General features: G+C 46.5%; 1 protein-coding gene across 1 annotated transcript; it reads right to left on the reverse strand.

The window, feature by feature from the left end:
- Window positions 1-376: 376 nt before the first annotated feature.
- CCR6 (C-C motif chemokine receptor 6) lies at window positions 377-12,574 on the reverse strand. Its single transcript, XM_067702911.1, has 3 exons — window positions 12,452-12,574; window positions 1,855-1,964; window positions 377-1,611 (listed from the first exon to the last, which is right to left on the reverse strand). The coding sequence occupies exons 1-3, from the start codon at window positions 12,564-12,566 to the stop codon at window positions 493-495; spliced, it is 1,344 nt and encodes a 447-aa protein (XP_067559012.1). The 5' UTR covers window positions 12,567-12,574; the 3' UTR covers window positions 377-492.
- Between the last annotated feature and the right edge of the window lie 121 nt (window positions 12,575-12,695).

A 12,695-nucleotide genomic window follows, 5' to 3' on the forward strand; every position in this document is an offset into this window, starting at 1 on the left:
AGGCTCCGGACGCGCAGGCTCAGCGGCCATGGCTCACGGGCCCAGCCGCTCCGCGGCATGTGGGATCTTCCCGGACCGGGGCACGAACCCGCGTCCCCTGCATCGGCAGGCGGACGCTCAACCGCTGCGCCACCAGGGAAGCCCATCCGTTTTGGGTTTTTAAGCCGTGGGATGTTTTGCGACGACCAGAAGAAATTGTGGTCTAGGGCTGCTTCGTGAATATTCCTGAAAGTGTTCACGTTTGTCAGCAATTCATTTTCATTCAGCATTTCCCAAAGCCTGTTTTGCAGAATGCCAGCCAGCAGGGACGGGGGCACAGAGCATCCCCGTCAAATGAGTTTGGGGGATGCTGCCCGTCGGTGCCTGCTGGCACCCCGAGCGTGTGCAGCCCTGACCTTGCAGGAAAGACCCCCCTCGCTTTGGCTTCATGTCCACACGCCCCATGCGTTTTTGTCCCGCCTGTTAGCCCATCCGCGCCGAGCCTGGAGGGCGTCACATGGTGAAGGAGGACGGGCTGTCGTTGTCCGCGGTCTCGCTGTTCTGCCGGGAGGTGAGGGTGTCCGAGTGCAGCCGGGAGCACGAGAAGCCCAGCGACTTCTGCCTCCTCTTCACGCACCACAGGTCCTTCGTGATCTTCAGAAAGTAGCTTCTAAACTTCTGACCGACGAAGGCATAGAGCACCGGGTTGAGGCAGCAGTGCAGGAAAGCCAGGACCTCGGTGACGTTCCTGGTGTAGCCCAGCAGCCTCTCGCTGCTGCACGAGCGGTCCGTCCTGCCCAGGTTGACGGCGGTCACGAGAAGCACCATGTTATGTGGGATCTGGCAAGCCAGAAAGACAAGGACCACGGCTATGATCACGCGGATGGCTCTGTGCCTTTTGGAATTCTGAGCTTGAATTAAGGTCTTGACAATAAACATGTAGCAAAATATCATAAACACCAGCGGGATGAAGAAGCCGAACAGGAGCTGCAGTCCCAGCACCAGCAGCTTCCACCGGATTGGCTCGGAGACGGTGTGGTACCTGGGCTCGCAGACGTCGCTGCCTTGCAGCTTGTATTTCTGGTTGAACATGAAGGTCGAGCTGGAGATGAAGATCGACACCACCCACACGACCAAACAGATCATCCTGTGGTGGGCCAAGGCTCTGGACCGGAGCCGGAAGGACTTGGTGGCCTGCACGATGGCGATGTAGCGGTCCAGGCTGATGCAGGTCAGGAGCAGCATCCCACAGTTAAAGTTGATGGCGTAGATGCCCCGGGTCAGTTTGCACATGACGTTGCTGAATATCCACTCGCCAGTAGCGTGGTTGACGGCCCAGAACGGGAGGGTAAGGACGAAGAGGATGTCTGCGACGGCCATGTTCAGGAGATAAACGTCTGTCATAGACTTGGCTTTCTTATAAAAAGCAAAGGTGACCACCACCAAAATATTGCCCAGGAGGCCAGAGACACATATCAAGGAGTAAGCGAGTGGCACAAATAGCCCAGAGAACTTTCTGACCTCCTGCAAGGAACATAGAAAGCTATCAACATCGAGTGAGTAATCTGAACTATTAGCCAACCCAAAATAATCCTCATTGGCATCGTAGATGTTGGTGGAATTCACGGGTTCCTGGAAAGTGAACAAAGATAGAGTTAGCAGTAGTGTCATTTTCAAGGAGCACGATTGACCGAAATTATACTCCCAACCAAAATAAAAAAGATGCTCAAATTATACCTCAATAGAGATGTTAAAAAAAAAGTATAGTGACAACATCAAATGCTGGCGAGTACGTAGAAAAATTATATCATGTCACTGGTGGGAAAATAAAATGGTTTAGCCACTCTGAAAAAAAAAAAAAAAAAAGATGCTCACCTCTCTCATGGTGGTGCTTGATCTGGGCAGAGTGTCCGGGCCTGGACTAGAAGGGGAGTGGATTTTCAACTCCTCTGGCTCACAGCGGAGAGAATAGGAGAGAAGTGAATCTAAGGAGGAAAGAAAGCAAAATGCATTACAGCTAAGTATTCTCAGAGAGCCAGAGAATTAAGGAAATAGATTTCTTCCCATTTCAACACCAAGAGTGCACAGCGCACTATTTTACACAGAAATATTCATTTAGAGCTGGTGTCAGCAACCTCCTTCTGTAAAAGGCCAGATGGTAAGTATTTTAGGATCTTCAGGTCCTGTCGTCTCTGACACAGCTACTCAGATCTGCGGGTGCAGTGTGAAGGCAGCTACAGACAGCTACACAAATGAGTGGGCGGACCAGACATGGTACCGTGGGCTGTGATTTGCCCATCCCTGATCTAGAGCATAAAAAAGGGCGATATCAGCAAAACCACAGATCTGATCTGCAGAAAAACCTTCTGCAAAATTCAAATTAATTACATTCACAGGAGTCCACTGAACAAAACCTATAGAAGTGTAGATGTTGCTAGGATACTTATAATTTATAGTCCTAGCCTGAAAATATTATATGTAATATTAAAGGCTGGGTATATATTTATGGTTTTATATATATAATCCTGAAAATCCACAGATGCGTCCCATGGACAGTCTAGCTAACGACCACTAATCTACTGGGGCAAACACATCATACTCCTCAGAAACCAGAGTTTGGGAAGGAAGGTTCAGGTCGGCGTGGTTAGGGAAGGCTCTGTGGACAGGCCCACTCTGGGTCCTTGGAGAACAGGTCACCTGCAGGTGACCGCTCTGGCTGAAAAGGAATACTGAGCGCTGCGTGTTTGTGAAACGGTGTGACCAGCCTGGTCGGGTCAGCCTGACTACAGTCCAAACAACCTTGATGGACCATGTGACATGCTGGGAACGCCAAGAGGGGTGACACGGGGTCCAGGCTCAAGAAATTCACCAGGAGCCTAAGAAAGGATGGAGCTGGAGTCTCAGCACGCAGGACTCTGAAATCTATCATTTGAAACAAACAGGAAGGAAGGAAGGATTCTTTGCTCTCCCCATACTCACTCATCCTTCTTTGCTTGGTGTTGTTCATCATCCTGCTTTATTATCCAGCCGCACCCCCGGCAAAATCCCTGTCCTGGAATCCTGATACTCCTGTGAAATGCACACTCACTCTCCTCCTTCAGCTCCCCCCGTGCCATGCGGCCCATCCCGGGACCCCCTGACGCCAGCTGTGATGGTTCTGAGACTTTGCTGAAGTCAAGAAGGATGTGCCGCCCGACCCTCGTCTGCCGCCCGATCTCCCACCCGAGAGTACAGAGCCTTCCCTCCTCTCAAGGGAGGGCACTAGCCCGCTGTGGCCCCCTTTGCCCGGCAAAGCAATAAAAGCACTCTTTTCTACTTCACCCAAAACTCTGTCTCCGCATTTCTACTCGGCACCAGTAAAGACAGGCGCGGTTTCGGCATCAGTGGCAACCATGACCTTCCCCATCCCAGGGCCCTGGGAGCGTCCTCAGGAGGGCGCCATCTTAGGAGTAACGGGGTTAAAATAATCTGACCTAAATGCTGCTCTGGACCTGCCGTCCAGAGCACAGCCTGAGAGGAAGTCTCAAATGATCCATCTGATTCCAATAATACAACCACCTTCCAGAAGAAAGCCCAAAATTATTTAAAGAAATGAACAAAATTCAGCCTTCAACATGTAAAACTCATAATGTCAGGCACCCAAACAAAAATTTCCAAAGCACAGTAGATTGAATGCAGCTCCCCAAAATGTGTATGCTGAAGCTGAACCCCCAGTGTGATGGCAGGTAGAGATGGGGCCTCCCCCCACAATGGGATTCGTGCCCTTACAAGAAGAGACACCACAGGGCTTGCTTCCCTTCTCTGCTCTGCACCCCGTGGGGACACAGTGAGAAGACTGCAGACCAGGAAGCAAGGTTTCATCAGACCTGGATCCTCTGGGGCCTTGATCTTTGATTTCCCAAACCCCTAGAACGTGAGAACTAAAATGTTTGTTGTTTCAGCAACAAACAACAATTTGTGGTAATTTGTTAGAGTAGCTCAAACTGACTAAAGCACAGACATTGAAAATAACAGAAGAGTGTGAAACGGAAAAATGACAGAGATGATAGAATTAGCACAAAAATTTGCGCCAACAGCTACTGTAAATATACTCCATGTGATCAAGAAGGTAGAGGAAGGCATAAACGTGACGAGGAGTGTCATGAAAGATATAAAAAGACCTAAGAAAGGTCCTATAGATGAAATACACAATATGTAAAATGAAAATACATTGATTGGGGCACTTCCCTGGCAGTCCAGTGGTTAAGAATCCGCACTTCCACTGCAGGGGGCATGGGTTCGATCCCTGCTTGGGGAACTAAGATCCCACATGCCTCACGGTGCAGCAAAAAAAAAAAATAATAATAATAATAATAATACACTGATTAGGATTAACATCAGACTGGACACCAATGATGGACACAAATCAATTGTAATTCTATGCCCCGGCAACATTTGGAAATTGAAACTGAAAAAAAAATCGTAATAGCATCAGAAAACATGAAATGAAATACTTATGAATACATCCACCAAGATGTATCCATATCCTGAAAACTACAAAACACTGCTGAGAGAAATTAAATCATCTAACTTAGTGGAAAGATATGTCATATGTAGATTAAACAATTCAATATTGTTAAAATGTCAGTTCTCTCCAAACTGATCTACAGATACAACAAAACCCAAATCAAAATTGTGGCAAGGGTTTTTGTAGAAATTGACAAGGTAAATCTAAAGTTTATTAAGAAATTCAAGGGATTTAGAATAGCCAAAACAACTTTGAAAAAGAGAACAAAATTGTAGGACTCACAATACCTGATTTCAAGACTTACTGTAAGCTACAGCAATTATGACACTGTGGTATTGGCAAGAGGATAGATTCATAAATCAATAGAACAGAATAAATACAGATTTTTAACTAAACTACCAAGGTTTAGTGGGAAAAACGGTCTTTTCAGTAAATGGTGCCCGAACAACTGGATATTCATGTATAAAAGTTGATCCAAACCCCTATATCACACCGTAGGCAAAAAAATAATTCAGAATAGGTTATAGAGCTGTATGTGAGAGCTAAAACCATAAAACATCTAGAAGAAGACATAGGAGAAAATCTTCACGCCCTTGGGAATGAAAGAGATTTTCTTGTATAAATTGCTCAAGGCATGAACTGTTAAAAAAGTGATAAATTGTAACTGATCAGAATTTAAGACTTCTGCCCTTCGAAAGGCTTCAGAAAATGAAAAAGACCATTGCATGGGGAAAAAATTGTAAATTTATATCTGATCATTGTGGCCAGCATATTCAAAGAACCCTTACAACTCAGTGTCAAGAAGACAAACAACTCAAGAAGAATCAGGCAAAAATTTTAAGTCGATTCCCCAAAGAAAATACATAGATGTATTTAGAAGCACAAGAAAAGGCACTCCATGTCGTTAATTATTAGGAAAATGCAAATTAAAACTGCAATGAGAAGTCGTTTCATGCTCACCAGACTGGCTAAAATCAGAAAGGCACACAAGACTGTGGAAGACGACGTGGAGCCTCGCGTGCTCACCAAAGTGGTGGGGACGCAGCACAGAGACCCGCTCTGAGAAAACAAGTCAAAGTCTCTCATAAGTTAAACACACACTTACCATGTGAACCACAAGTGACCCCTGCGTGTTCACCCAGGAGAATGAAAATGAAAGACTTGTACTCAAAGGTTTATTCTTAACAGCCCCGAACTGGAAAGAACCCCAGTGCCCATCAGCTGGGGAACAGATATGTAGATTGCTCCCCCTCCACACACTAGAACGCAGCCGGAAGATGAAGACTGGCTACTGACGCCCGCTCCACACACGTGAATTACAAAAGCATTTTTCTGGGTAAAGCATTCAAACATATAAGACCCATGTACTGCATTATTCCATTTATATGAAATTCTAGAAAAGGCAAAACAATAGTGGCAGGAACCAAGTCAGTGATTGCCGTGGGTGAGGGGTCGGAAGAAGAGACCGGCTGGGGCCGTGGGTGAGGGGTCGGAAGAAGAGACTGGCTGGGCCGTGGGTGAGGGGTCGGAAGAAGAGACAGGCTGGGCCAGGCTCGGGGACTTTTTGTGGTGCGGGAGATGCTCCCTGTCAGGACGGTGACTGTTGTCAAAACCCACTGAAGGGTGTACTTCAAATTGGTGACGTTTATTCTTATAAATTATGCCTGAAAAAGCTAATAAAAATAACGTGCACACAGCTTCACACAAATGCGCTGATGCGGGGGACTTGTCCTCACTTGGGACTGAGCAGGTTGTGGAAGGTGTGTGGGAAGAAGGACTTTCAAGGACTCCAGAAGGAGGAAAAGGTACAGACTGAGGGAGGGGTGGGCTACAGGTGCGTGGGAAGGGGGCTGGGAGCAGAGCAGGAGGGGATACCACGGAAGCGGGGACACAGGGCTGCCGTGGAGACCACGCTGCTGGGGAGCTGTGCAGGGACCGAGCCCAGACGGAGTCCAGACCTGGGGAGGCAACATGGGTGCTGGTGAGACGCAGCTGCGGGGTGCTGGAGTGTCAGGCCTTCATACCATATGGAGGTGGGGTTGGCAACGGTGGGAATGGCAGCCCAGTTATAATGCGGTAGGGGATGACCCAGCATGCTTGGCCCAGCTGGAACCCCACTTAGGGGAGATACTTTTTAACCACACTGTGGTAGATAATGTTTTCTGAATTCAAATTGAATCCAGTTCAACCGATGTTCATGAGTATCTACTGAGGAGAAACAGAGGATGCAGAGATGCACTGAACGTCAGCTCCAGCTTCAAGAAGCTGTCAGGTAAGCAAATCATTATAAAACGTGCAATACTAGCAACAATAGTGGGGTGCACAGAAAAACAAGGGGCTCCCTCTGGTGAGGAGAAGGCCAGGGTCAGGAAAGTCTTTGTCCTGAGTGTCGGCAGGAGGGTCTAAGCTGGTACCACAAGAAACCAGATATTCAGGCCATGCCGCCGGGGGGTGCGCTCCAAGCAGAGACCTTAGAAGTTCGGTCTGAATTATGTCTATTCCTGAGACATGATTTTAATCTCCTTTGATTTACTCTTATTTCTGATTAGAATGGCAGAATAAATCACAATAACCCAAATTTGTAAGTTCTGCATCTTTCGGGGATAGTGTTACATAACTGTTGGGTGTCAACCATCTAGAAATCTGCATGATGACGAACATAATGCTTCTGTGGTTGAGAATCAGTGTTCTCAAAAGAGGCTGCTCTCAGGCTGACACGTACGCAAGGCACTCGCAGTCACTGGAAGTAACTCACCCTGCCCCAGACCACCATGTTCATTACAAAAATCATGTGAGTCGTTCGGAGGAAATTGTGCTGGTGACAGATTGGCATCAGGGGCACCACAACATGGAAAGAAACTTTCTTTTTTCCTCAAGTAACTTACCTCAAATCTCGAGCAGCAATAGTCAACTTTTTGGAGAAAGAATCTGCGGACTTTCTGTTATGAAAATTGTGATATTAAGACATTGTAAAAATAGATATTTCGTACCTTCTCTAATGAACTGAGAGTTAAATATATGTGTGGTAATTTGTTATGGAAGCAATAGAAAACTAAAATAATGCTCAATAAATGTAGCCTGTTAAAAGTAATGGATGTTTTATTTTTAGGCCAAATTATTGCAAGGCTTAGAATGAGGTACGTGATAGTTTCATCAAGTCTACGCTGATCAGACTTACATAGTAATTTTGAGTTGAGCTATGGAAAAAATGACCAGCTGGAATCAACTGAAGCCAAGTGGCTATGATGGTGAAGACAGACCCCCATGTGCCAGAACTGGAGATGTTCCACCTGAACGGAGGGAGGGCCAGGGAGGAATGAGGTCATCAACTACCCGCAAGGTTGTCATTTGAAAGAGGGTCTAGGCTTACCCGTCCCCGCACAGGGTCAGAATGTGCCCAGTGAGTGGAGACGGTATCCACAGATTTGACCAAACATTAGAAAGAACACTTGAACCGTTTAGTAAGAATGACACGAGCTGCCTTGGGGGACGGCAAACTCTCTGGCAGGCACAGTGGTGAGTCCTTACAGAGCACGAGGTGGGTGTGACGTGGGTCAGACCTGCTGAATCAGAGCCTTTGGTGATGAGCTCTCTGGTGAGGAAAGGGTTGAAGCAGGTGCAGCTCTCCCTTCCAGCTGGAGACACGGGGGCAGGACTAACCTTGACCGGCCTCCTTGGAACCAAGCTAAGTGCATTTGCCTGTGGAGGCCCTGACGGAGAAGCTTTGAGGCAGACAACACCATGTGGAGCATGGGGGCCACTGGAGCCCCGTCCACGGGAGGGTGCGGGGCACGGGAAAGAGGCAGCCTCCAACTGTGCGATGAGCAGTCAAACCTGCAGAGCCCTGAGAGCAGCGTTTTCACGTGTGCTGCTCATAACCCTTCATACTGATCTGAAACCAAAACCCACGTTTAGTAAGCTGTATCTGATGGTTCGGGGCCCCTCCAGGAAAGCGATGTCACCCTGTGCCTGTGCTTGCCTGTGTCTTCTGAGTCATCAGTAAAGTTGGGGGTGAGGTAAGCTCTGGAGGCCTGTGCATGTCCGCTGTGATCATGGACCATCTCCTTTCACACTGTCTCCGGGTTACTCTAATGCACGTTTGTGGGTGAGAACTGGGGCTTCACCTGGAATTCCAGCGTCCAGCAACTTAGATCATTGGAATTTAGATCAGCATTTAAAAGTGAGTTCCTGGGAGATGCTCTGGGTACAAAGAACAGCGGGAGAGAGGGAGAAAGGAAGAGCAGGGGAAAGATTGCTCTGGGGTTGAGTGAGATTGGGCAGCGCTACCACCTGCATCCTCCTCTTGGGTATTTATGTCACGGTTTATTACCATGGCTCGGAGCCTTGCTGAGTAACCACACCTTCCCAACCTGCCCACCCACAGGAAGTTTAGAGTCGGTGTTCTTTGGAAAACACTTTGGAAAAAGCTGACCTAGAGGAGCTATCCCTTCCTTCCTTCCTTCCTTCCTTGCTTCCTTCCAAGACAAGTATAAACGCCAGGCCCACATGCCGGCCGGTGGCCAGCAGCTCCAGGCTCTGTCCAGCGCTGGCACTGCCTGGTGGTGAGGGATATCACTAAGGCGAACAGATCCCCTATCTTTAGGCAGGAAGCTGGTCTCCACGCCGGCCTCCAACTAGGAGTGTATCCACCACTCAGATTGCATGAAAGGAAAAGTGCACAGGCCTTGCGCTAACTCCTGACGGATTCTTTTCTCATCGTGGACATACTTAGAATTCATCTATTATTAAAAGATATATCTTTTTTTTTTTTTTTTTTTTTTTTGGTGGTACGCGGGCCCCTCACTGCTGCGGCCCCTCCCGCCGCGGAGCACAGGCTCTGGACGCACAGGCCCAGCGGCCATGGCTCACGGGCCCAGCCGCTCCGCGGCACGCGGGACCCTCCCGGACCGGGGCACGAACCCGCGTCCCCTGCATCGGCAGGCAGACTCCCAACCACTGTACCACCAGGGAAGCCCCTAAAAGATATATCTTTGAATGGCTTTTCGTCCGTTTATAGAGACACACAGTGATAAGTTGAACCTTCATATGACATTTGCATTTAAGATTTGAAACCACAAATATATCACTGTTTTAAATGAAAAGTAAACGTGCTGAAGCCCCAAGATTCAACGTATGCACGTGGTGAGAGCGTCTGCCTCCCAGCTGTCACATTTCAAAGATTTTGTTACGACCCAGGAAAAAAAAAAGTGTTACTTCAAGGAAAACTTAATGTTACTTAATTAGATGAACATTCTTAACATAGTGTTTTAAATGCTAATTTACTTTTTTTTTTTTTTGCAGTTAAACACTGTGGCTTCCTAGTACCATTTTCATTAGGTACAATATGCAAAAGAAGGTATCTCAGAAACTAACAGCTAATTGACTACTTCATTCAAAAATGAAAAGAATAGGGCTTCCCTGGTGGCACAGTGGTTGAGAGTCCGCCTGCCAATGCAGGGGACATGGGTTCGAGCCCTAGTCCAGGAAGATCCCACATGCTGCAGAGCAGCTAAGCCCGGGAGCCACAACTACTGAGCCTGTGCTCTAGAGCCCACAAGCCAAAACTACTGAGCCCACGAGCCACAACTACTGAGCCTGAGAGCCACAACTACTGGAGCCCGTGTGCCACAACTACTGAAGCCCATGTGCTTGGATCCCATGCTCCACAAGAGAAGCCACCACAATGAGAAGCCCCTGCACCACAAGGAAGAGTAGCCTCCGCTCACTGCAAATAGAGAAAGCCCGTGTGCAGCAACGAAGACCCAACGCAGCCAAAAATAAATAAATAAAATAAATTAATTAAAACAAAAAAAAATTAAAAAAAAAAAACTCCAGGCAGTGCCCCTTCTCCCTACTCAGCTGCTCTCAAATCCACCAGAGGCCGCCCCCCGGGTCTCCACTTCACAGGAGCTACTCTTCTGCTCTGGTCTTTGAGGGCTTTGGAAGCCCTCTGGTCACATGCAGAGGACCAGGGACAGGCAGAAAACAGTTTAGGTCATTAGCAGCCAGCGTCTTCACTGGTATCAGTTGACCAAGGACAGCCTCGCAGGGTCTGTCTGTCAATTACTGGTCTGCTCTCTGTTCGGACCAGGAGTGGGTGGCAGCAAAAAGGAAGTAAGATCCCCAAGAGAAGAGAAGAGAAGAGGTGGCTGAAAAAGCAGAAGGGGATGGGTAACAGACCAACTTCAACCTCTTTGTGCATTTGGCCAAGGGCAGAATCTACCCACCAAAATTAAATACAGGGAAAACATGAATAATTTTCACAAAATATTATCAGCAAGGAAACTGTTAAATTTTTGATTTAAACAAAGTTAATAACAAGTTTAATAGTTTGTTAAAGTTAAAGCAGAAGATTTTAAATCTGTGTTTATTTTCATAAATAGTGACGGCCCACAAGACAAGGAACAAGAACTAAATGTGTGTGTACATATGTTGAGTACATGTATGCACATGCATACATGTGTGTGTGCATGTATGTGTGTCGCATTGTGTGTATGGGTGTATGTATGTATGTCGTGTTATGCATTGCGTGCATGTGACGTGTGTGTGATGTGTGTGCATGTATATATGTTGTGTGCACACGTATAGTCAGTCATATGTAGGTATATTATATACGGGTGTATGCATTGCATGCGTGTATGCGTGTGTATGTTTGTTGAGTGTGTGGAAAGCGGGTGTGCACGCTTGAAATTAAGTTCTAACTACACACTGGGCATTGGGATCACTGCTTTACATCTATCATCCCTTATAGCCTCACAAAAACCCTCTAAGGTAGACTTATACCCATTTATAGATGGGAAGACTGCAGTTCCTCTAGGGCAGTGAATTAGAGACCTAATTCACCTTGTCTCCAGCAGGTCTTACTGAAGGACTATAAAATTCCCACAAGATCTTAAATAATATGTTTATTTTTAAACGATATGTATATCAGAATCTCACAAACTACAGAAGTAAGTACTCAATAAATGTAGGTTCTCTTAATTCATTTGAACCATGGGTGTTTTAGCCTTTTTTAGATGAACATCAGTGGAGCTGAAACCCTAGTCTGGCTTCCTTCTGCTTTTGAATAAGAGTGGTTAAGAAAGAAGCCAGAGGGTTTTTTCCAGTGATTGGTATATAAGTTTGCATTTTTTTTCTTTTGGTTCCCTTTGCTTCTTTAAAAGCTCACTTTTACATTTTCTTTTTCATTACAGAAATTATATTTCATATCTCTAATCATTTCCAGAATTAGTGATTCATTAATTCAGACCTTGCATTTGTTTCTTTACTGATCTCTGCAATAGCTATTTTCTGCAACTCCACAGGCTTTGGATGGAACCTACGGCAGACTCTTTTAAAGACCACTGCGCATTCCTCTATGGTCATGAGACACTCACTCCACAATCACTGTGGCATTTGCAGCCATTATCAGAGCTTTTCCTGTATTTCACTGAGTCTCATAAAAATTTCCACCCAATCAATTTCTCTTAAATGACTGCCTGAAAAGCTCCTTCCCAGTCCATCTCCAGCTATTCGAGACCCTCACTCATCATCTTTCGGTGCATAAATCACCTATTGCGTGGCCGCCAAAACATTATTCTAGCTCAGGTGTTAGCGCTGCAAACTCTTTACGTACTTATTTAAATAAAGAATTGCTCTCCAGACAGGTGCCCCCTGGACTTTTCCCCTATGAAGCAATGCCCGAACCATCGCCCAAGCTCCAGTTCGAGGCAATTAGAATGAAATCGCTTCCTGTACATTTAGAGGGAAAGCGAGCTTCTCGAACACACAGTACGATTCCTAAAACTATTAGGACACTGTATGTGTGAAAGTGAGAATGTTTCACTAAGTGTAAACACAGACAGCACGCCAGCATTCCGGAATTCTTAAGAGTAAAGCACTTGCATGTCTAATATTCCTCAGACGTGGGTATCAGAGAAGAAAAGACACTTTTAAAAGGAGTCGAGGGGGCTTAGCGGGGCTCACCTTGAGAAACGCCGTGATCCAAAGTGCCCAGTTCGGTTACACGCCCCTCATGACACCCCAGGAACGCACAGCACCAGTGTAATTCTCTTAACCAGATGCACTTTCTAATGGTCATTAAGAAAAAAGCAGTGAGAGACCAGAATTAACCAAAAGCAAATCGCTGAATTACCACTTCCTATGTAAAAGGAACGCCTATTTGCCCAAATACAGATGGTTAACCATCTATATCCTGTAGGTTATAAAA

This window comes from Pseudorca crassidens, chromosome 13, assembly GCF_039906515.1.
Source record: "Pseudorca crassidens isolate mPseCra1 chromosome 13, mPseCra1.hap1, whole genome shotgun sequence".
Classification (NCBI taxonomy): Eukaryota; Metazoa; Chordata; class Mammalia; order Artiodactyla; family Delphinidae; genus Pseudorca; species Pseudorca crassidens.

Bases quoted from the DNA above. Each gene is read 5' to 3' on its own strand.
- CCR6 (XM_067702911.1), bottom strand. From the start codon at position 12,566: ATGACCATTAGAAAGTGCATCTGGTTAAGAGAATTACACTGGTGCTGT. The intron at 1,965-12,451 runs GTGAGCCCCGCT...TTTCCTCCTTAG, and splicing joins GGATCACGGCGTTTCTCAAG to ATTCACTTCTCTCCTATTCT. The intron at 1,612-1,854 runs GTGAGCATCTTT...TTCACTTTCCAG, and splicing joins CAAGCACCACCATGAGAGAG to GAACCCGTGAATTCCACCAA.